Below are 21252 nucleotides of genomic sequence, written 5' to 3'. Positions count from 1 at the left end.
TCCATCCAAAGGTTTAAGCCATTACAATTACTAATAATGATACATGATTATTAGTAGATGGACATCACTTAAATACATGGGTATATAATAATAATGATAATAATAATAGTAACCGCCCAAGTTAATCGGCATAGTAGAAGCCGTGCGGTTGTACACATAGACATAGGCCATCTATTCAAGTAAAGTTGTGACGTCAGATTTCCTAAGGTTCTGACTAGGTGTAATCTTTTCTTCCTTGATTTACCCGCGTTTTTATTTGAAGAACCGAGCGGTCCCACATTCGAAGTCCGGATTACCAAGCTAACTACGTGGGTGTGAGCTGGAGTAAGTGGATTTAAGTATCGTAACGGCATCGAGTACCGTTACGGAGGGACACATGACCCGTTGCTCCCGTCTCTTCGTCACTCTTTCCTTTCCCCACTTTAAAGAAATGAAGTCGGCAGCGGTAGCAGACGGCGATCTCCCACGCCACCCCATCGCGATTGTCGGCTCGCTGTGGAATCCCGGGTGGCTGATCGAGAATTCTATTCTCATCTGTCTCGGCGGCGGACGAGCGGAGCACCTGCGGTTCCGGTTTCAATGGTCCGTTGATCTTTCGAGGCCGGACTAGGGTGTTGGTTCGCCGTGATCGAAAGGGATTTCAAAAGGGGATCTTTTTGATTCAGTTTGTTGTTTTTTCTCATAGAGGATCAGTCTCTTCGCTTTGGGCGGTTGCTTGTTGATTGGGTTGGGGAAATCTGCAAATTTTCTCCAAAAGAATGTTGGTGTTCGGCGGTTGAGTTCTTACTTGCAGAGAATTCCCTGGCTTTAGATTGTTACTGAATCTGCAGCCTTGGTTGTTGCTGGTGGTGTTTGGCTGCTTCTTTGGTTGTGGAAAATTTGTCTATGTGGAGCTTGAGGAGCTCTTGATTGAAAAAAAAAAAAAAAAATTCTTCTTTCGATTTGGATCTGTTGCGTTGCTTTTCTTTGGTTACCTGAGATTTTTGGGGTTTGAGAAAAGAAGAAGGATTGGGAGGTTCTGTGGGCTTTGATAGGTGTGTAGATGGTGAACGGGAGCCTATTCCACTACAGGAAAAGCTCATGGCCTGCGGAGGAGTATGTCAGCAGAGCCACGTTGCAGTTGGTAAGCCTTCTTCTACGCTTTTATGAATTGCGAAAACCCACATTGAATTAGTATTTAGGGATCAGATCAATTTGAGTTGTTGCTTTCATATATGATCGACATCTTCTCTTGCTCTACAACATCCGGTTTCCTTTCAAAACATGGGATGGGAAAAAAAAACACATAGATTATGGTTGCGCAGGAGACAATCTTTTTTCTCTTTCTATCGTGATCACACGCACAGGCTTGCTTGTATTGTAAAAGAGAGAAAAAAGCAAGAAAAAAAATTTGTAGGCTTTCGAGTGACTTCTTCATCTACTTATTTAATGGTTAATCCCGAATTTTGATTTGATATTCCCCTTGACTTCACGCTCATCTGGTTCTTGATCACGAACTATAGTAATCAATTATTTCCTTGACGAACTTCATAATGGAAGCCTTTGCTGAATTTCTTATATCCATTGCTGGATGTACTTATAGCTGGATTTTGATGGAGGCGCTCCACCAAAACATGCATGGAGGAGAAGGCTAAATAGCCATGCTAATAGACTAAAGGAATTCAGCGTGACATTCATGGAGGCAGTTCAAATGGTATTTGGCTCATAATTGTCACTGTTAACATAGTGAGTGATTTTGATCTTGATTGCATATTATATCAAATTCAATTCAGCTAAGACTTGGTGTTCGCCTTTGGTCATATGTCAGAGAAGAAGCTGCTCAAGGAAGGGTAAGTGATTAACTTGTTTATACTTTATTGTTTTTGTAGACTCTAAATATCATTTTATTCAATTTGAATTGTATATTTTCTTTCGTGTTCACATTTTCATGGATCACATCTTGATTCCTCATCTTTGTTATACAGAAAGCACCAATTGATCCTTTCACAAGAGAGCAATGTAAACCTTCAGCTTCTCAAGGTGTGCCACTTGGAGGAATGGGGTATGCAGTTTATTAACTACTGAATGTTCTTGTCAATCTGCCTTCTGATCCTTGTTTCTGTTTTCAGAAGTGGCAGCATTTCAAGAGGTTTTAGAGGGGAGTTCAAGCATTGGCAAATTGTTCCTGGTTCATGTGAAACATCTCCGGTTATGGCAAATCAGTTCTCTGTAATTCATTTCTCTTCTTTGTGTTGTTTCACTTCATCTTCCTCTTTAACTTTCCTAATCTAAAAGCATTATGTTCCTAGTTAATTTTTTCGCTTGAATTTGGTTTTGCCTTGTCTTTCCCCACTTATTTTTCTCACTACTATTTTCTTTTAGCAAATTCAAGTTTATGTTCATAGAAGCACCTACAAGAACTGTAAAAGAAATAGGGATCACATAAACCAAGTTGAGATGATCGCTTGTCATTGCTTTCCTTTTCTTCTTTTTATTGAGAATTTTTTAATTTCCAATTTTCCACTTTTTATGTTCTAGAATATTTGTCGCCAATGGTGTTAGAGCCTTTTCATTGGTTTAAGATAGATTTTGCATAAACATTTCAACTGCATGACCTTCCATTACTCAAACATGTAGATTTTTGTATCACGAGGAGGAGGAAACAAGAAATACTCATCAGTATTAGCCCCTGGACATCATGAAGGATTAAAGTAAGAAACTTTTGTTACTTTACTTTTGTGTAAACTTGATCTGGAGAATTTGCTAACCTAGATAATCACCCTTCAACCTATCGAAAGATAAGCATAATATCATTATTCTAGACCATTTTTTGTAACTTGACAACTATTACCAATGGAAATCAATCATCAACTTTTTGGTTGTCGATAACAATTTCTACCTTTACATGTTTTTTAGTTAATCATACTCTTTCGACAGTTACAAAATTTTACTGTGGTCTGTCAACTTCTTGTACGATTTCTCAGGAAAAATGGTGATCTCGGTATATCCTCATGGGACTGGAACTTGACTGGTCAACACTCAACATATCATGCTTTGTTTCCTAGGGCATGGACTGTTTATGATGGTACTCTTTTATTCATCTTCAATGCGATCAGTGATATGTTAGGCATTGTAGACGAAAGCAACTATGCATTGCTTCATATTGATTAAGATTGATATGCCAGATTGTGTTTTCTTAGTTCATGGAGATTGCTTTAAAAAAAAATTCTCATTTTTTGTAGGTGAACCAGATCCTGACCTCAAAATCTCATGTCGCCAAATATCCCCATTTATACCTCATAATTATCGCGAAAGCAGTCTTCCCACAGCTGTTTTTGTTTACACAGTGCGTGTGTTCTATATTGTCATTGTGTTTCATAAAGAAGAAAGTAGCAACTTTGCATGCTCTTTGAAAATATTCATGTGATTTGTTCAATTTTGTTATTTACAATGGAAAAACATAATTAGAGCTTGTATTTCATAATTCTTTTTGTTCTTTTCATTTTCTTCTGTAGCTAGTTAACACTGGACAAGAAAGAGCAAAAGTTAGCCTTCTGATGACCTGGGCGGTAATTGAATATTCTGAGTGTAGTTATTTTTCATTTGGGGTCTACAAACAACTGACCAATACTTCAACCATTCAATTGTTATATGGTGCAGAATTCCATTGGAGGAGTATCTCATTATAGTGGCGGCCACATCAATGAGCCATTCATGCAAGTCTTATACACGATTCTTGTTTACCTATCTGTTTCACAAGTTAATATATATATTTTTCTGTTATATGTGCAGAGGAGAGGATGGAGTGTCTGGGGTTCTTCTACATCACAAGCAAGTTTCTACCCTTATTTTTATTCATATTCTGATTCTGACCTTCATCTCTTTGTTTGTTGTCTGGCATCAAATCAAATTCAAATCTTTCTCAAGTTATTCCTATTATTCTGAAGTATGCACTAAGTTCTCTATCTCGGGCACCATCCAGGTCTGCAAAAGACAACCCTCCTGTGACATTTGCTATAGCTGCTTGCCAGACTCAGAATGTCACTGTGACGGTTTTGCCGAATTTTGGGCTCGCCGGAGAAAATTATGCCACAGCCAAGGACATGTGGGACACGATGGCGCAAGTAAGCATTCATTTCCCCCTTTTCGGTGCACTTTTTCCGACGAAGAATTTGTGTAATTAGCTGAGGAATGTGAATGCATACGAGTTGTTAATGAATCTGATCAGTTATGTATTGATTTTTGTTATAGGATGGAGAATTTGAAATGGAGAATTTTAATGCTGGTCCAGGCATTCCATCTTCTGCAGGCGATACACTTTGCGCGGCGGTTTCAGCCTCTACATGGGTCGAACCACAGGGCAGGCGCACCGTCGTATTTGCTTTAGCTTGGTCATCACCTAAAGTGAAGTTTCAGAAAGGAAGCACATATCATAGGTAAGGTCTTTGGGCTGCTCTTCTTCTCTTTTGGTCTCTAGTGTCTCCATATTGAAGTTCTAAATATCTTAATGTCTACAATCTTCTCCTTCTTGCACTCTGGTTAAACACCATATTTGGATATTACATCTTTTAAGATCCTTGCATCATTTTAAATTATGCATCACTATACAGATGATTCTTGAGGACCTGTTGGTTGTCATCAACTATATATTGATATATGCACACCATACTGGAACAAGATTGATAGTTTTCTTAATGAAAACTAATTTATTGATTTAAAAGTTCGATTCCAATTGATATGGTTTTTTTTTCATGCATTACTATTCTCTTACAGGAGATATACGAAATTTTATGGTACCTCTGAGAGATCAGCTGTTAATTTGGTACATGATGCATTGAAGAGTATGTACGCATTAAAAACTATTAGATATACGATTAGATTACAATTCTGGATTATATCTCTGCTTGTCCACCATTGGCAGACTATGAGTGGTGGGAAGAAGAGATTGAAAAATGGCAAAATCCAATACTGCAGGATGAAAAACTTCCCGAATGGTAATTTTCATACACTATGGTTTTAAAACTTGGAGCAGCTTTCTTCAATCGATCAGGTTGTTTGTTGCAGGTATAAGTTCACCCTTTTTAATGAGCTCTATTTTCTAGTTGCTGGTGGCACCGTCTGGACAGGTACTTTGTAATCATTATAATTGTTGGTTTAATGAGTTCTTTTGCTTTGTCCTCCTCTGTGATGATCATGTCTGGTCATCTTTTGTTTTATAACTGCATCTTGGAACCCGAACATAATTGATCTACTTAATGCAGATGGTGAACCCCCAAGAATCAAAGATATAGTAAATTCCGGCTGCAGTCACAACAAATATGTGAAAAGCAGAGATCAGAAATCTGTTTCCAGTGACAGATATATTAATTTTTGTGCGAAACAGACTTTTACAGAAAATAAGTCTATGAATGAGAGAAGTCTATCACCAACTTCAGTATTATCAGATACTGCTGCACCTGTTGATAATAGTGAAGCTGTTGAGTCTGGTTATGTCATGCAAGAACTGCATAACTCAGAAAATGTTGGGAGATTTCTCTACTTGGAAGGAGTAGAGTACATCATGTGGTGCACGTACGACGTGCACTTTTATGCATCATTCGCTCTTCTGGATCTCTTCCCGAAGATAGAGTTGACAATTCAACGCGATTTTGCTAGGGCTGTGTTGCATGAGGACAGAGGGAAAGTCAAGTTTCTGGCTGATGGCACCTGGGGACTTCGCAAGGTCAGAGGTGCCGTTCCTCATGATTTAGGAACACACGATCCGTGGAACGAGATGAATGCCTACAATATCCATGACACCAGTAAATGGAAGGATCTCAATTCAAAGTTTGTGCTCCAGGTGTACAGGGATTTTGCTGCAACAGGCGACATGTCTTTTGGAAGGGACGTGTGGCCTGCAGTTTGTGCTGCCATCGATTACATGGAACAGTTTGATCGCGACGGAGATGGCCTGATCGAGAACGATGGGTTCCCAGATCAGACGTATGATGCGTGGACTGTACTCGGTGTCAGTGCTTATTGCGGTTGTCTTTGGCTAGCTGCTCTTCAAGCTGGAGCAGCAATGGCGCAACGGCTCGGAGACCATGCTTTTGCTGAAAAATGTAAGATCAAGTTTCTGAAAGCCAAACCGGCGTTCGAAGCAAAGTTGTGGAATGGTTCCTACTTCAACTATGACAGCGGAAGCAGCGGCAACAGCCGTTCGATACAGGCCGATCAACTGGCTGGTCAGTGGTATGCTGCTTCTTCAGGGCTGCCCCCACTTTTCGATGAAGGTAATATCAGACGCACTCTGCAGAAGATATTCGAGTTTAACGTGATGAAGGTGGGGGGAGGTAGCATGGGAGCAGTCAATGGAATGAAACCCAACGGAAAGGTCGACGACTCCTGCATGCAATCGCGTGAAATATGGACCGGCGTGACGTATAGCTTGGCAGCCACCATGCTTCTTCACGGAATGGAGCATCAAGCTTTTGCAACTGCTGAAGGAATTTTCATTTCAGGCTGGTCAGAGGAAGGATTTGGGTAAGGCCTTGCCCTTGTAGCATTCATTCTTCTTCTGACAAATGATCCTAAATTTAATATTGTATAGACAAATTTATAGTTCAGGTGATCGTGCAGGTACTGGTTTCAAACTCCTGAAGGATGGACGACAGACGGTCACTACCGTTCGCTGATGTACATGCGGCCGCTTGCTATTTGGGCAATGCAATGGGCGTTATCGCCGCCGAAGGGAATCCTTGAAGCTCCTCAAATAAATATGATGGACAGGGTGCTCAAACCGTCCCTCAACGTGAGGTCAATTCACGACGCCGGCGCACGAAAAATTGCGCCTAAAACTGGCTGTTTCAGCAATCCTGGGTTTCACTGCGACTGTTGATTGCTTAGAGTTGTAGCTCTAGTATAACTTATTCTTTAAACCCAAACCCTTGGAGAAAGGCATCATGGTTCGGGAGTTGTTCATTGATGGAAATAATATCTGTAGTAGAAAAATGCAAATATTGTTTGTAGTAATATTGTTAACTGTAATCGAGATGGCAAGCATCAATGACATGTGAAACTCATTAAGAAATAAAAGTCAACGTAACCATATATCTAAATGTTGGATTTAGGCTTTGACATTTTATTGTTGACCCAGAGAATCTAAATTTGGTGGGTCTCCTTACAATGCCACCCGATGGACTTCTTTCGTGGACGGGTGAATCTCTATTTCTTTTAACACATCTGAATCACGTAGCAATAATCTATAAGGCTTCTTTGTGCGTTCGTTTGATTGCAAGAAAGAGTGAACACCCGTTCAATCACTCGAAATCGTTCAATCCCACGAAGATTGATACGTCGAACGGTTACAAAAACCAAATGTCCACAGTATACAGTCGAATACCCAAAAGAAAACAAGAAATTTAGATCAAACAAACTGTATCGTCTTAGGTACAGAAAGTAGTGAATCAAGCATATTAAATCTGTCAACAGGTATTAGCAGAGAAAATGGAAGTGGCAATCGAAATACATGGCTGCTTCCAAAGAATGGTATGAGTTAATTGTAATTCAACCTTATCCTTGCTTAACTGAGGCATCTAAACGCCCATGTCTTTCCATAACCCTTCTGGTTGCCAGAGTAGCAGCCTCACTTGCATTAAGCGTACCGGTTGCCATAATTGCATCAAATTCCTTGGTGATCTCGTCCTGGACTCTACTGCGAGCCTCACCAAGCGGATCGCCCACCTCCGGCTGTTTCACAGATTCCGTAGCAGCAGATTTTGCACTGTCTTTCTCAGATGTCTTGGTTGATGTTTTTGATTCGACGCTCTTGGTGGTCGTTTGTTCATTCACAGCCACCTTCGTCTGGGTTGAAGAAGCAACACTCGTGGCAGGGCTGGCGGCAGCAGAGAAAGGATAGGACGGACGAGTTTCAGGGACGATACCGGCCTTGAGAACAGCCTCTAAGTACCTGGAGCATTGTAACTGAAACATGATGATCATTGTAAGAGCTTTCTATTGAAGATATGACTGAAAATAAAAAAAGAAAAATAGCATTCTCACAAAAGAAAACAGGTCACGGAATCAATATCACTAGTCGACTAATGTTGCTCTATCTAATTTTTCATAATCGACAAAACTTTTTGACGATGCGATTTTCCAGAGTAAAACTTTGGTCTAAAACTAAAACTTCATCCTAGATATTTGTCAACATGACTAGTAAAAGTTGGTTTCAGACACATTCATCAGCAAATTATAGGACATATGTCATACGGTAGGAAGGGCCTCCATTTTAATGTTTATAAGGTAAGCCTTAAAGGACAAATCTTGGGTATTATATTATAATAACAAGTCTAAAAGGAAAAGAAAATAAGATTAAGGGCTCACGTAGTAGTTCACTCATTGGGCTGTTCATCACTTCAGTAGGTAATTGAAGAATGTAGTCTGGAATAGTGGCACCAACAAGAAACTGTGCTACCTCATTGCTGAAATTGTTGCAGTTGTGGGTGAGAAGGTTATAAGTCTCAGCTGTGAAACGTGGGCTAATCTCCTGCAAGTACAACTTAAATACATCCTCAGGAACCTGTGTCACGCCTAACTCCACAACCCTCACCGGAATTCCATAAAAAGTCATTCCAGGTGAATCTTGTTGAATGCCTCGTGAGAAGTAATACTCCTTTCCATATACTACAAGACCAGTATGCCTGTTAAGCACACCCCAAAAAATGTGACCAAGGTGATAAAAAAACAATACCTTATACTAGCATGGTAGTTTACTCACTTTTCCCACAACTATAAAAGATTGAATCAAACAGATTTCCAGATTCAAGAAGTTTAATGTGTATTAGGAGGGGGAGCATTTCTGATTCCACAAGTTCACTTGAGCAATTAGTGAATTCACTTGAGAAATTGTTTCAGTGTTTTATATTGACCAACTCAACTTCATAAACGGGTTGACGTGCACAATTAAGAAGATGTTGACACGTCCTAAAACCCAGAGCCTCAAAACTCAATAGGATTTTAATGTAGATTGCAAGATCCCAAGAAATTCAAAAAACATCAAGAATTGAACTGACTATAGCTAACAGATTCATTGAGATTGTCCAGATCTTTGGCATTATAAATCATTGTTCGTTTGATTTAGACATCTAAAATTATATATTTTCTGTTTGTTCAACAAGTAGCACAAAGCTTTTCTTGTCTTCCACCCTACCATTTTACCAATTTCACCTTTGTTGAGAAAAACAGAGAAAGGAAAAAAGCATGGGAATAATGAGTTTGCTTCTGCCAGTCCCTCTTCTCCCATTCTTCCTCCAGACCTCCATCTTTTCCCTGGATAGTCTTAAGGCCCAATTTCTTATGCGAATATCGGGTTTGATTATCAGCAGACACACACAATATCTCATGAAGTGGTTGTATGCCTAAAGTTATAAAAAAAAACCCTGCTTCGCCACAAGTTATAAAAAACCCGATCGAGCCAAGATGAATCAACGAGAACGAAATGGTTTGGAAATTATTTCTAATTTTCCTTTTCCCCCTAAACCCCAAATTGAATTTCCAAGATGAGTAAACTATGAAAATGGGAGCGAAATGCTTACCAAAAAGCGTCGATGGCCATTCGCAGAAATTCTATTGAAAGTGCCCTAGCAAGTCCTTGGCTTAGATCATAGATGTGTAAGTTGACCTTGAACCCATTCTGCAGTACAAAAAAAATATTAAATGAAACAAAATGGTTACTGAAAAATCTAGAGTAGCCCCGATTAAATTTCTACCTTTGCCATAATTCTACGACTGGCAAATTTGGTTGAATTTTCAACACAAGAAAACCTGAGGACAAAAAATAATTAAGTCGGCATTGTTACGGATTATAAACAGATTACAGCACGGAAAAAACAAATCAAATTTCTAACAGCGTCTAAACCTCGAAGTTGACCCAAAAAAGTAAACATTCTTCGGATATCAACAACAAACCCTAAGATTACGAACGGGTTAAGCAGGAAAGAGCCACAGCAGTTGCCCAGATCTTCAAGACAAAAAGCAAATCCAAGAAAAAACTAGACTATCAATAACTGAAATACTCCTCTTTCTTGGGCGGTCATGAACAAACCCTAGACAAATGGGCAGATTAAAGGAGAATAAATATATTTTTCCAATTGAATAAAGCTAGTTAGCAAAAACTTATGCAAAACTATCAAATTCAAACTAGAAACAAAAACTAAAAAGAGATAAATGCATATACGAACGAAGATCTACCCTTTCCTCTCGGATTCAAAATTCAAATTAGCGCCAAACAAGATCACGCAAAAAATAAAGATCGCCGATCCAAAAAATAACAAACACCACAAACAAGAAAAGGAAAATGAAACAGAGGGAGAAGAGAGGAAGGACTGCCCGTGGGAAAGGCCAACCACCAGCGGCGTTAAACAAACAACAACCGAGACAACGACGAGGACGACGGATGATTAGGGGTCAGGTCGCTTTTAAAGGACGGTTCCGCTCGTTCCATGGCGAAGAGATTGCAAAATAAATATATACAAGGCCGCTGAACGATTGCCACGTCATCGAACAAAGGTACGGAATCGAATGTTTAGGACGGAGTCGCTGTTCCAGATCCTGCATCGATATCGGTAAAGACCGTTGGACATTCGAGAAGCCCATTGACACGAGCGGAAATCTCGCAGCCAGCGACGGGAAGCTTCTGGAGACGCATTTGGTTCGATGGACCGGGTCTAATGATCACGAGACTTCTACTATCGCAATAAATAAACAAATTTAAAAAAATAATGTGATTCACGTTTTACTAAATTTGTTCTCTCTTATTCCAACAATAACCATTCTCCTTTTACACCATTACAAAAAGTTGATTTTGCTCTAATTAATTACTAATTATGGGCATATGTGAGCTTGAAAAATCAACGAATTATTTATACATTTTTTTTTTTTAATTACTAATAATGGGATCGATAAATTTCTAATTCGAGGTTGAGTGCATTTCGTATGGATATTGTGCGATAATACTTCCCGTTATAATAAACCTTGCCCGATTAATGGATCTTCCACCAATCGCGAATGTCGAGTGTTGCTAATGGCCATTAATTTGCGGCTAATTTTGCTGTTCTGTTGCTTCGTGAGCATCGCCACTGCCCTCGTCAACCGCAAAGCGAAACTGGACGTGGCTTTTTGTTCCATATCCATCCATGACAGCGCAGCGCATTAAACTATCTCAATGACTTGCCTCTTTTGGTTCATCTCTGTTGTTTAATGTGCTTTTTAGGTTCTTCAGCTCCTTTTCTGTTGCAGAAACGCTTTGCTGTTGTCGATCGAGGTTGGTGATAAAATCAGATCGATATCCAAATACTACTCGCCCAATACCAGAGAATAGACGAGGCTCGGCCAGGGAAAGGGGACTTACCGGGTCAGTCTAATCGCATTGGTTTTGTCATGTTTGTAGAGATCTTGTTCGATTATTCGTCGTTGGCTCTATCGATTCTGTAGCTTCTTGATAGTTGTTAAATGATATTTTTTTGCCCGGGCATCGTTATTCATTTCGGACAAAACATCCTTTTCGCCGTTATGCTGTGCTCTGTCTAGGGTTAGGTTAACACAGTTTTCACAAAAAATAGGACGTTTAGTTTTTTACTATTATTTTATCGTTTGAATTATTATGATTATTTCTTTTCCTAAATAATGTCTCGTTTGTGTATTTTTTTTTTTCCTACAAAAATAGTCCTTTGTTCTAGAAAATTTGAAGCCATCCCTTGGTTTTTCAGCTCATTCTTCAAAATGTTCTTCCATTTTTTTACCTTATTAAAACGTCAAGAAGTTATATTTTACTTGAACAGAAAACCGTGCTTTGACCTGTGTATTAGTTTATGGTCGACCAGTGGTTTTGTAATAGCATCTTGACGGCTCAAAGCACTACGGAAAAAAAATTACAGATACTGTGTTAATTTCTGACTAGTCATTCAAAGAAATCGTACAAATATTATTTGTGCGTATATGTATTTTCAAAAAATTGAAAGTATTGATGACATTACTCTCTCTCTTTTTCACTCAATGGAATGATAAAGGGATTTTCCTAGGTTTATCTTCTTAAGTAGTCCCATTAGTAAACGATGGATGTCTTCATCAAAGTTGAGTTTTTAGGCCACAAAGACCTTAATATGTGGGTAATTTATTTGATTTTTTTTTTTTTTTTTTGCAGCTTCATATCATCTTAAATTGCATGATTTTTTGATGAGTAGTAGGACTTCCTTGGTCAATGTCTATTGACTAGCAATATTAATTTGACCAAGAGTAGAATGATTATTTTTGTGGAACAGAATGGAGTAGAAATTTAATACTATAGTTTGATTCAAGGAAGGGAATTATATAGTCCATTTTCATTCGTATGTTTGGTTCGAAAAATTAAGTAAAAAATAGGAGATAAAAGGTTCTTCTGAAAAATAACAAATCTGATAGGTCATAATAACCATAACTGGGTTTGATGAGAGAAATGGATACTAAAATAGGAATTATGAATTTGAATTCTGATCCTATTCTTTGAACCATGTATAAGCACAACCATTCCATCACCATGAATGGAATAATAGTTATTTCTACGAAGCAAACATTCCATAAGTGTCAGATTGGTTCAGGCATACTTTGTTTTCAAGGTGTAAGATAACCACAGCCATTATTTTTTACTTGTGCTGAGTTTGTATCAACTATCTAGTTCTACACGCTGGACAATGTTCTTTTCCCTTATCTGATATGCTTCATGCCATGTTTGTGTTTTTTCTCATGCAGTTTAATATTTTTTTGCAGATGCAATGGAGGGTGGAATTCACAAAGCGGAGAAAACTGAGTTTAGGGAATGCTTAGATTTGACATGGAAGCAACCATATATACTTCGCCTTGCATTTTCTGCCGGTTTAGGTGGCTTGCTTTTTGGCTATGATACAGGTAGCATACTGTGAGTCTGTTCATTTACAGTCAAATTATTTCTGATAAACCTGACATAACCTTCAACACTTGTTTCTTTATTTTTCTTCATTGCAAAAAAATTGAAGTACAATATGATACTTTGTAAATGTGGTGTTTTCCCCCTTACTTTTGTTTATTCCAAAAATTATGATTACATTTGCTGAATATCTCTAATTCTATGCAGAATGTTCATTTTTAAATTAAAGGACATCCCTTGCTAAAATTTATTTCATAGAGAATATATTAATGAATAATGATGAAATAGCAGATGAAATAAATATGTGTCTCTGCCACCACAGTTGACATATAAATGCTGAATAACGACTGAATTATATTCAATCGTTAAATAACGACCGAAATTAAAAATCAATCGTTAAATTAGTGCTTTGGATTTGACTCCGTTATTTATGGTTATGTTTGTAGTGTCAATTTGCTTTCACAAATAAAGGTGTTTCTATTATCATACTTCTCTCAAATTACATTATTTATTATTTTCTTTATAGTCTTAGTTTTCTGGTACCAAGTATTTTTTAAATTTCTTTATACCACAAACAATGACATTTTGTGATGAATCGTTAGTAAATTACTGGTTTATAATTGCTAATTGTAGGTGTTATATCTGGAGCTCTTCTTTACATTAGGGATGACTTCAACTCTGTTGATAGGAGCACTGTATTGCAGGTAAACTTCACTATCGTCAGCAACTGATATTGGTTTCTTACATACAATTTCACATAACTATGATTATGTTCCTTTTTTTGTGTAGGAAACCATTGTGAGCATGGCCGTGGCTGGAGCTATTATTGGTGCTGGATTTGGTGGATGGTTGAATGATAGATTCGGAAGAAGACCTTCAATTATAATTGCTGATTTGTTATTCTTTGTCGGTGCTCTAGTAATGGCTTTGGCACCTGCTCCTGGAATCATAATACTAGGGAGGATCTTAGTGGGATTTGGGGTCGGGATGGCTTCTATGACATCTCCACTTTACATTTCTGAAGCTTCGCCGGCAAAAATTAGAGGCGCTCTCGTGAGCATGAATGGGCTACTCATAACAGGAGGGCAATTTGTGTCTTACCTTATAAATTTAGCATTCACCAAGGTTCTATAGGATTGTAAATTTCTGATATGACTGCGTAAAAACATCTTGCAGCAGAGATAAAATTTCACTTCTTTTGTCAGACACCGGGTACTTGGCGCTGGATGCTTGGGGTTGCAGGGATTCCAGCAGTGCTTCAATTTTTCTTAATGTGGTCGCTTCCTGAGTCGCCTAGATGGCTATATAGGAAGGTTGTGTATTACTTTTTTACTACAATTTTCCATTTTTTTTGTTCTTCTTTTTCTTAATGTTCTTCTATCTGCAAACTTTTAACTTCTTGTTATCTAACAGGATAGGAAAGAGGAAGCTGCTGTTATCTTGAGAAAGATATACCCTGCCAATGAAGTTGACAGAGAAATTGAAGCTCTACGTCTATCGGTCGAAGATGAAATCGCCGAGGAAGGTTCTATCGGTGGAAATAGCTTCTTCGGTAGGTTGAGGAAAGCTTTGAGTAGCGTAGCTGTCAGAAGAGGGCTTGTCGCAGGCGTCATTTGCCAGGTTGCTCAGCAGTTCGTGGGAATCAATACTGTAATGTATTACAGTCCCACCATCGTTCAGTTGGCTGGCTTTGCTTCCAACAGTACTGCTCTGGCACTTTCTTTGATTACCTCCGGACTCAACGCCCTGGGATCCATCGTCAGCATGTACTTCGTCGACAGAGCTGGGAGGAGAAGGCTACTACTTGTGAGTTTGATCGGGATCATGGTCTGTCTCGCCTGCCTTTCCGGTGTGTTCTTCGCAGCAGCCACACACTCCCCAGCCGTCAGCCAAGAAGAAGCTCAACCATTCGGCAATTTCACATGTCCTGATCTCAAGCCGGATTCAGGCATGAGATGGAAGTGCATGGATTGCGTGAGAGCGACTTCCGAGTGTGGTTTCTGTGCTCATGCAGGGAATAAAGTAAGCATTCAGAAATCTCTCATCCTGCTATCTATTCTTCGAATCAGAGGAAATCGTTCTGTTCTGATGTATACCTCGAATCTCTTTGCAGCTTCTTCCTGGAGCATGCCTCGTCTCCGATCCCACAGTTCGAGATGCCTGTCGCGCGGGCGGTCGCGAATGGTACACTCGAGGATGCCCGAGCAACTTCGGATGGCTAGCTCTCATTGCCCTCGGAGCATACATCATCTCTTACTCCCCCGGCATGGGCACTGTGCCATGGATCATCAACTCGGAGATTTACCCTCTACGATTCCGAGGCCTCTGCGGCGGGTTGGCAGCGGTAGCCAATTGGGTCTCTAACCTGATCGTCTCGCAGACATTTCTAAGCTTGACGGAGGCATTGGGCACGGCTCCAACATTCCTTTTGTATTGTGGAGTGTCTGCCGTCGCCTTCATCTTCATCTTCTTGCTTGTTCCCGAAACCAAAGGCTTGCAATTCGAACAGGTGGAGAAGATGCTGGAAAGTAAGAATTACAGGGCATGGAAGAAGAAGAGCTCTGCAAAACCTCAGACATTATGAATCTTCCTTCCATTCTTGTGTTAGCATGCTTCGGTATTAGCTGGTGACGGTATTGAAGTCGAGTCGATATGCTTGTAAGGTCTGGTCTGTTTGATTCCTCGAACGTTCTCTTCCCATCATCGATAATTAATGCATTTCCATTTCTCCTATCTAAAGATAGAGAAGCATGCACGATGCAAACGCAAGAGGGACAATTTAATTGATTCAGTATTTGCATTTGGCGACTGGAAGTCTTAAGAACATCCAATTTATATTTATACGTGTATAATTAATTTCATAAAACTTACAAAGTCAAGGTGATGAAACTGGATGCCACAAATTGACTAAAGAATTTTTGCAATTTGGGTTGATAGAGATCATGGCTTTCGTCTTAATGATCACAATAAGTTCAAATCAAACTTGAACTTATCAATCATATATTTTTTAAAATGAGCTATGAACTAGTCACAAAATTTATTTAATAAACTTAAATAAAATTTACCAAATTAAAATTTATAAAATAATGGTTGAATAGTGTCATATATCTGTCAATTTTTTTTTGCCGACTTTAATTTTTTTCCTAGTAAATTTCCCATTAGATATCGATTTTAAAATGAGTATTATATTAAACGGCTACGATGCCGAGGTTCCTTAAGAATCAATTGCGATCGACGGCTGCACTTGGTATTTAAGTCAGAGACCGTTTTCTAGGGTTTTCCATTTGTTATCTTTCTCGCCAGCGCCGCAACGCCGCGAGAAGGGCCATGGTCAGTAGCTTTCTCCAATTCATCGGTTCTTGATCCATATCGGCTAGATTTTCATCTCCTTTGAAGGATCCTCTCTTTGATTCCTTATTCGCTTTGCGGTGCCGTTTCTTTGTCACAGGGGAAGGGCACGGGGAGCTTTGGAAAGCGGAGGAACAAGACTCACACTCTGTGCGTGAGGTGCGGGCGCAGGAGCTTCCACCTCCAGAAAAGCCGGTGTGGCTCGTGCGGCTACCCAGCTGCCCGGATTCGGAAGTGTAAGGAGTCAACTTTAATGTTATTTTCATTCTTTTTCATTCTATTGTTGCGCATGAAAATCCATGGAGGACGAGCGTTTTGAAATGTACTTGTTCTAGCATTGTGTTCGGCAAAATGGGAATTTTATTGGAACGCGCGATTTCGAGGATTGGTCTACTTGCTTAATTGATGCCTTCTTGTTTGTCGGGACATTATTCTCTGTCTAATGGAGCTATGGTGATTAACTTGAAGTTGCCAACGTTGCTTCCCGGAATGTGACCCAGTATCGAGATACTACGAAAACGAGTTTAGTCTAAGAACTAATAGACTTATAAAGTGCTAGTTTCTTCGCATGTGATTAACTAATGTGTTTTATTTTTGTTGATAGAGATGCTTGGTGCTTTCTTGACCATTTCTCTTCATTTGTGATGGCAGAGAAATGTTAATTCTCCTATTCGTGTTTAATATTGTCTACGTATATTTGGAAAGGGTAGTTTTTTTTTTCTTCTTCTTTTGTATAGTCCATGCAATCAGTTCTGATCGTTAATTTTCTAAAGGAATTTTTTATTATTTTAGATTTTTTTTGTGCAGAATCTGGATTTTGCCGACATACTACATAGAAACTCTTCAAACTTGCTTGTAATAAATAGATATCATAAACATGTTAACTCCACATCAAATGATAGATCTCTTTTAAATCTTTCAGTAATTGTTACTGTGCCGTCTCCTATGTTATGTTGCATTTTCTCGTTGTAATGATAATCATCTTCTGGAAACAGACAACTGGAGTGTGAAGGCGATAAGGAGAAAGACAACTGGTACAGGAAGAATGAGGTATCTTCGCCATGTACCTAGAAGGTTCAAGAACAATTTCAGAGAAGGTACGCGTTTCACATCCTTTGAATAACAGGCCCAATTCACTGGGAGCATATTCACTGGGAGCATTGATTAGAATCAAGAAAGGATTTAAGCCTTGAACTAGTTCCTTGATGCATATTTACTAATTGCTTGTAGGTTTTATGTGATTTGCTTAGTGTTAGTACGTAGTCCATGTGATCATAGTTGACTGTTGAAACACCTATGGATTAAAAGAAAATGAGCTGAACTGCTGAAGCATAGAAATTATTGGCAAATCATTTTTAGTAATGAATGGTTCATTGTTTTGGTTTAATCTTGAACAAGCTTCTCTGAAAATTAAACTCTTCTCAGTTTTGGAATAGATTCGTTGCAATTAAACACAATTTTATTCCCCTTCAACTTCATTCATCAGTGCACTTTTAGATTTTAGTTAGATTAGGGTTCTGTTGTTGCCATTACCAATGTGATCTTCATCAACTTAATTGTCCATATCTACTTTCAGGGACAGAAGCAGCTCCTAGGAAGAAGACTGCTGCAGCTGCAGTTTAAAATGGGTAGACAATTACATGCTTTCTCTTGAATCATAAGGAAATGGGCTTTCTTTACTACTTGCAATTCTTCTCAGAACTTTTTTTTTTGGTTTAAAACTGAGTTTAGACGTCACTCTTGGCTTGCTTTGATCGGAAGAATACAGTGTTATATTATTTTGAAATTGAGGTATTTGCTTTATCACTACCTGCTTTTCTTCGTGCTGTTTTTCATATTAAGTTTCTGTTTCCTAAACTGTTCCAGACTATATTACCATATTCTATCCCCTATGCTTTCTGTCCATTGGCAATAATTTCTTGTATTTAGAATAGATTAATCTTTTGTTTGTTTCCTAAGAATAACCTTTTCTCTTTAGTTTCAGATAATCTTGCAACTTTGGCCAGGGTTCTTTATGCTAGAACCCAGCTATTATTCTTTTGGTACTATTATATAATTAAATTATACAATATAAGGAAATGTGTAGGGCTGTAAACTGTCTGAGTTGAAATGAGTATCTAGTCGAATTAATTATCAAACTTATAAATTCTGTATAAGCTTAGAGTTCTAAAACTAATATCAAGACTATATCAACATAGACACATCAATATTAAATGTATCTTTCATTTGCATTGATTAATATTTTCTTTTTTATTTTATAAGTGCATCACTTGAGATTTTTGTTTTTTATTTTTATTTTAAAACGTATTTTAATATTATGGCCAATTGCCCAAGAAAATCCCAAATTTTACTTTCCTTGAAAGTAAAATCCCTAATTGATTCGACCGACATCACAACCCAGTTGGGCTGTAATCATTAGCCCAAACCTATGGGCTAACAATCCGCTATTGACTTGATACAGTAGAAATTGGAGAAAGGGCTCCACTCTTTGACTTCTGCACCATATTGTGCAGCTCATTCACTTCTTACCAAAGTCAAAAAGAATCACTAATAAGATTTTTCTATTCAGTCAAAATAGTACGATCTAATTAATAGTCAATTATCTTTGACCAATCCATTCAGTGGCATTTGTCATCTAGTTGACTAAAGACTTCCAGGAAATTGCCAAGCAGGTTCCATTCCTTCTAGAATAAAATTATTCTACAGGGTTTATATTTTTAGTTAGACAAAATGTTAGAAAAAAATATTCTTAAAGGGCTATGGAGACTTTATTTAATGTTTGAACATTATAAATATCTTATATATATTAATTTAACTTATGCATTTTTGTTATAATAATATTATCAAACATTCTATTCACTGTATGTATATTTTTCCCAATAGACTGTCCATTATATTATTCGTTCGCTGTCTTCTTGTGACTTATTTTTCTCTTTCCTTTTCTTTATAGTCAAAGTCAAATAAAATTACATGATAAAAGATTTCATTTTTATAATTCACGAGTCGTCGTCTTCATTTATTAATTTATTCTCCTTGAAGAAAAAAGAGGAGTTAATAATTATTATCTTACGTCTGATATCATAAAATAAAAAATTATATCAACATTATATTTAATAAAATTAAAGCTTTAAGAAAAGTAAAAAATTGAATAAAAGACGAAGATATGTTTAGCAACGAAGTCATTATCCCCGTCTCCCGTCAAACACGGCAACTGACGAGATAAACAAATAGTTTGTAATAAAAAATAAAACATTATTTCATTAACAAAATTAAAAACAAACAATGCAAAACTATTGTAACAAACCTGATAAAAATATATATATAAAAGATCTAAAAATTAATAATAATAAACATGATAATAAAAAAGAAAATAGAACAGCATCATCGCCTATAAATGATTATGTAGTCGGGCATGGAGAAGTGGCCACCAGTCAAGCTTCGCCTTCGATTCCATCTCTAAAATGCCGTCACTGCCAACGGAATTCCGAGTCCTCGAAACCTCTCGCGTCGCTCCACCGCCGGGATCGGTTGCGGAATCCTCCCTCCCCCTCACCTTCTTCGACATAGGCTGGCTCTACGCCGGCCCGGTGCATCGTGTTTTCTTCTACTCTTTCCCCCACTCCACTTCCCACTTCATCGATTCCCACCTCTCCACCCTTAAGTCCGCCCTCTCCCTCGCCCTCCAAGACTTCTACCCCCTCGCCGGAAAGATCCGCCCTACCCCTGGCAGCCACAGCCAGTTCGAGCTCCACTACGCCGAGGGCGACTCTGTTCCCTTCGTCGTCGCCGAGCACGACGGCGACTTCGACGACCTCTCGAGAAGCAACCCACGCGAATACACCAGGATACAACCATTAATTGCTCAGCTGCCGGAGCCCACAGACGATGGCCAGCGGCCGGTGATGGCCGTGCAGGTGACTCTGTTCCCAAATAGAGGCTTGGCGTTGGCCGTCACCGTCCACCACTCGGCCTGCGACGGCTCAAGCTCCACCCGGTTCGTGTCGTCGTGGGCTTGTAGAGCTTCCGGAAACGAGAAGGCTGCGCCGGCGCCGCCCTCCTTCGACCGGAGCTCAGTTCCGGACCCTAATGATGCGTACTCCAAGTTTTTTAGCAGCCTTGCCGCCGACGCGCAGAACATGGAGTCTATGATGGTCCAATTCGCGCCGCCGGACGCGGTCATCGGCACGGTAACGCTCACCGCAGACGACCTCCGGAAGCTAAAGGAGATGGTTTCCTCCAAAGTGAACAACTCCGCTTTCCGCTGCTCCAACATCGTGGCGACCTACGCTTACGCGTGGGTTTCCCTCGTCAAAGCGCGAGGGCACAACGAGGACACCACTGCTCACATGGCGTTCCCCGGAAACTGCAGGGAGCGAATTCATCCCCCGCTACCAGCGGAGTACTTCGGCAACTGCATCGGCGGCAGCTTCGTCCATGCAAAGGCCGTCGACCTCGCGGGAGAAAATGGGGTGGTGACGGCGGCTCGACTCATCGGGGAAGCCATCGAACAGTTTAAGGAAGATCCGCTGAAGGACGCAGACAAGTGGCCGGATAAATACCAGGCGATCGCGCTGCAGAGGCCGCTGAGCGTTGCGGGGTCGCCGGGTTTCAAGGTGTACGATGTGGATTTCGGGTGGGGAAGGCCGGTGAAGGTGGACATGCCGTCGATAACGTGGGCAGGAGCCATTTCGGTGTCGGAGAGCAGAGATGAGAGCGGCGGAGTGGAGATCGGTTTGGTGGTGCCTAAGACTGAGATGGATGAGTTTCAGACTCACTTCTCGAATGGTCTAAAGCTGCTGCAGTGAACTGATTCGACAGTCGCCATGGCTTGGGATTTAATATCATACAAGTTTCAGAAGAATGATCGTACGTAGTTCTTTTTTACTTATCCACCTACAAAATATGCCTGTTGTCATTTCTGCTGTGTTCTATCTATCATATTTTAGTGAGAATTACTTCCTGTATATTTTCGATTATATCTCCGTGATGGTACTGGAAAACATGGT

At 39.4% G+C, this 21252-nt stretch overlaps 4 protein-coding genes and 1 pseudogene across 4 annotated transcripts; 4 read left to right on the top strand and 1 right to left on the bottom strand.

Annotated features, from left to right (window-relative positions):
• Positions 1-482: 482 nt before the first annotated feature.
• LOC141840012 (uncharacterized) lies at positions 483-6939 on the top strand. Its single transcript, XM_074727892.1, has 18 exons — positions 483-1123; positions 1583-1693; positions 1773-1829; positions 1965-2041; positions 2109-2208; positions 2617-2690; positions 2964-3064; positions 3222-3325; positions 3495-3548; positions 3640-3695; positions 3772-3810; positions 3962-4103; positions 4231-4415; positions 4753-4820; positions 4901-4973; positions 5044-5105; positions 5241-6501; positions 6598-6939. The coding sequence occupies exons 1-18, from the start codon at positions 1043-1045 to the stop codon at positions 6854-6856; spliced, it is 2904 nt and encodes a 967-aa protein (XP_074583993.1). The 5' UTR covers positions 483-1042; the 3' UTR covers positions 6857-6939.
• A 379-nt stretch (positions 6940-7318) lies between these two features.
• Positions 7319-9872, bottom strand: LOC141840016 (uncharacterized). Its single transcript, XM_074727895.1, has 5 exons — positions 9729-9872; positions 9555-9652; positions 8344-8660; positions 8037-8049; positions 7319-7927 (listed from the first exon to the last, which is right to left on the bottom strand). Exons 1-5 carry the CDS (start codon positions 9735-9737, stop codon positions 7531-7533), a joined length of 834 nt encoding a protein of 277 aa, XP_074583996.1. The 5' UTR covers positions 9738-9872; the 3' UTR covers positions 7319-7530.
• A 2895-nt stretch (positions 9873-12767) lies between these two features.
• Positions 12768-15482, top strand: LOC141840013 (putative inositol transporter 2). The gene is made up of 6 exons (XM_074727893.1): positions 12768-12900; positions 13532-13602; positions 13688-14023; positions 14104-14211; positions 14312-14920; positions 15012-15482. The coding sequence occupies exons 1-6, from the start codon at positions 12768-12770 to the stop codon at positions 15480-15482; spliced, it is 1728 nt and encodes a 575-aa protein (XP_074583994.1).
• Positions 15483-16163: 681 nt separating this feature from the next.
• Positions 16164-18052, top strand: LOC141840015 (large ribosomal subunit protein eL37x-like). The gene is made up of 4 exons (XM_074727894.1): positions 16164-16228; positions 16347-16482; positions 17242-17343; positions 17823-18052. The coding sequence occupies exons 1-4, from the start codon at positions 16226-16228 to the stop codon at positions 17867-17869; spliced, it is 288 nt and encodes a 95-aa protein (XP_074583995.1). The 5' UTR covers positions 16164-16225; the 3' UTR covers positions 17870-18052.
• A 1588-nt stretch (positions 18053-19640) lies between these two features.
• Positions 19641-21210, top strand: LOC141840014 (phenolic glucoside malonyltransferase 2-like; annotated as a pseudogene).
• The last annotated feature ends 42 nt before the right edge of the window (positions 21211-21252 follow it).

The sequence above is a fragment of the Curcuma longa genome, chromosome 11 (genome assembly GCF_044706935.1).
Source record: "Curcuma longa cultivar G26 ecotype Majalengka, Jawa Barat chromosome 11, ITB_CL_G26_1.1, whole genome shotgun sequence".
Lineage (NCBI taxonomy): Eukaryota > Viridiplantae > Streptophyta > Magnoliopsida > Zingiberales > Zingiberaceae > Curcuma > Curcuma longa.
The sequence above is the reverse complement of the archived record's forward strand: the minus strand, read 5'-3'. Positions and strand labels throughout refer to the sequence as shown.

Excerpts from the sequence above, each read along its gene's own strand:
- LOC141840012 (XM_074727892.1), top strand. The coding sequence starts at position 1,043 with ATGGTGAACGGGAGCCTATTCCACTACAGGAAAAGCTCATGGCCTGCG. Across the intron at positions 1,694-1,772 it reads TCATGGAGGCAGTTCAAATG|CTAAGACTTGGTGTTCGCCT; the intron begins GTATTTGGCTCA and ends AATTCAATTCAG. Across the intron at positions 3,326-3,494 it reads CAGCTGTTTTTGTTTACACA|CTAGTTAACACTGGACAAGA; the intron begins GTGCGTGTGTTC and ends TTTCTTCTGTAG.
- LOC141840016 (XM_074727895.1), bottom strand. Across the intron at positions 8,661-9,554 it reads ATGGCCATCGACGCTTTTTG|GCATACTGGTCTTGTAGTAT; the intron begins GTAAGCATTTCG and ends TGTGCTTAACAG.
- LOC141840013 (XM_074727893.1), top strand. The coding sequence starts at position 12,768 with ATGGAGGGTGGAATTCACAAAGCGGAGAAAACTGAGTTTAGGGAATGC. Across the intron at positions 13,603-13,687 it reads ATAGGAGCACTGTATTGCAG|GAAACCATTGTGAGCATGGC; the intron begins GTAAACTTCACT and ends TTTTTTGTGTAG. Across the intron at positions 14,024-14,103 it reads TAAATTTAGCATTCACCAAG|ACACCGGGTACTTGGCGCTG; the intron begins GTTCTATAGGAT and ends TTCTTTTGTCAG.
- LOC141840015 (XM_074727894.1), top strand. Across the intron at positions 16,483-17,241 it reads AGCTGCCCGGATTCGGAAGT|ACAACTGGAGTGTGAAGGCG; the intron begins GTAAGGAGTCAA and ends TTCTGGAAACAG. Across the intron at positions 17,344-17,822 it reads CAAGAACAATTTCAGAGAAG|GGACAGAAGCAGCTCCTAGG; the intron begins GTACGCGTTTCA and ends ATCTACTTTCAG.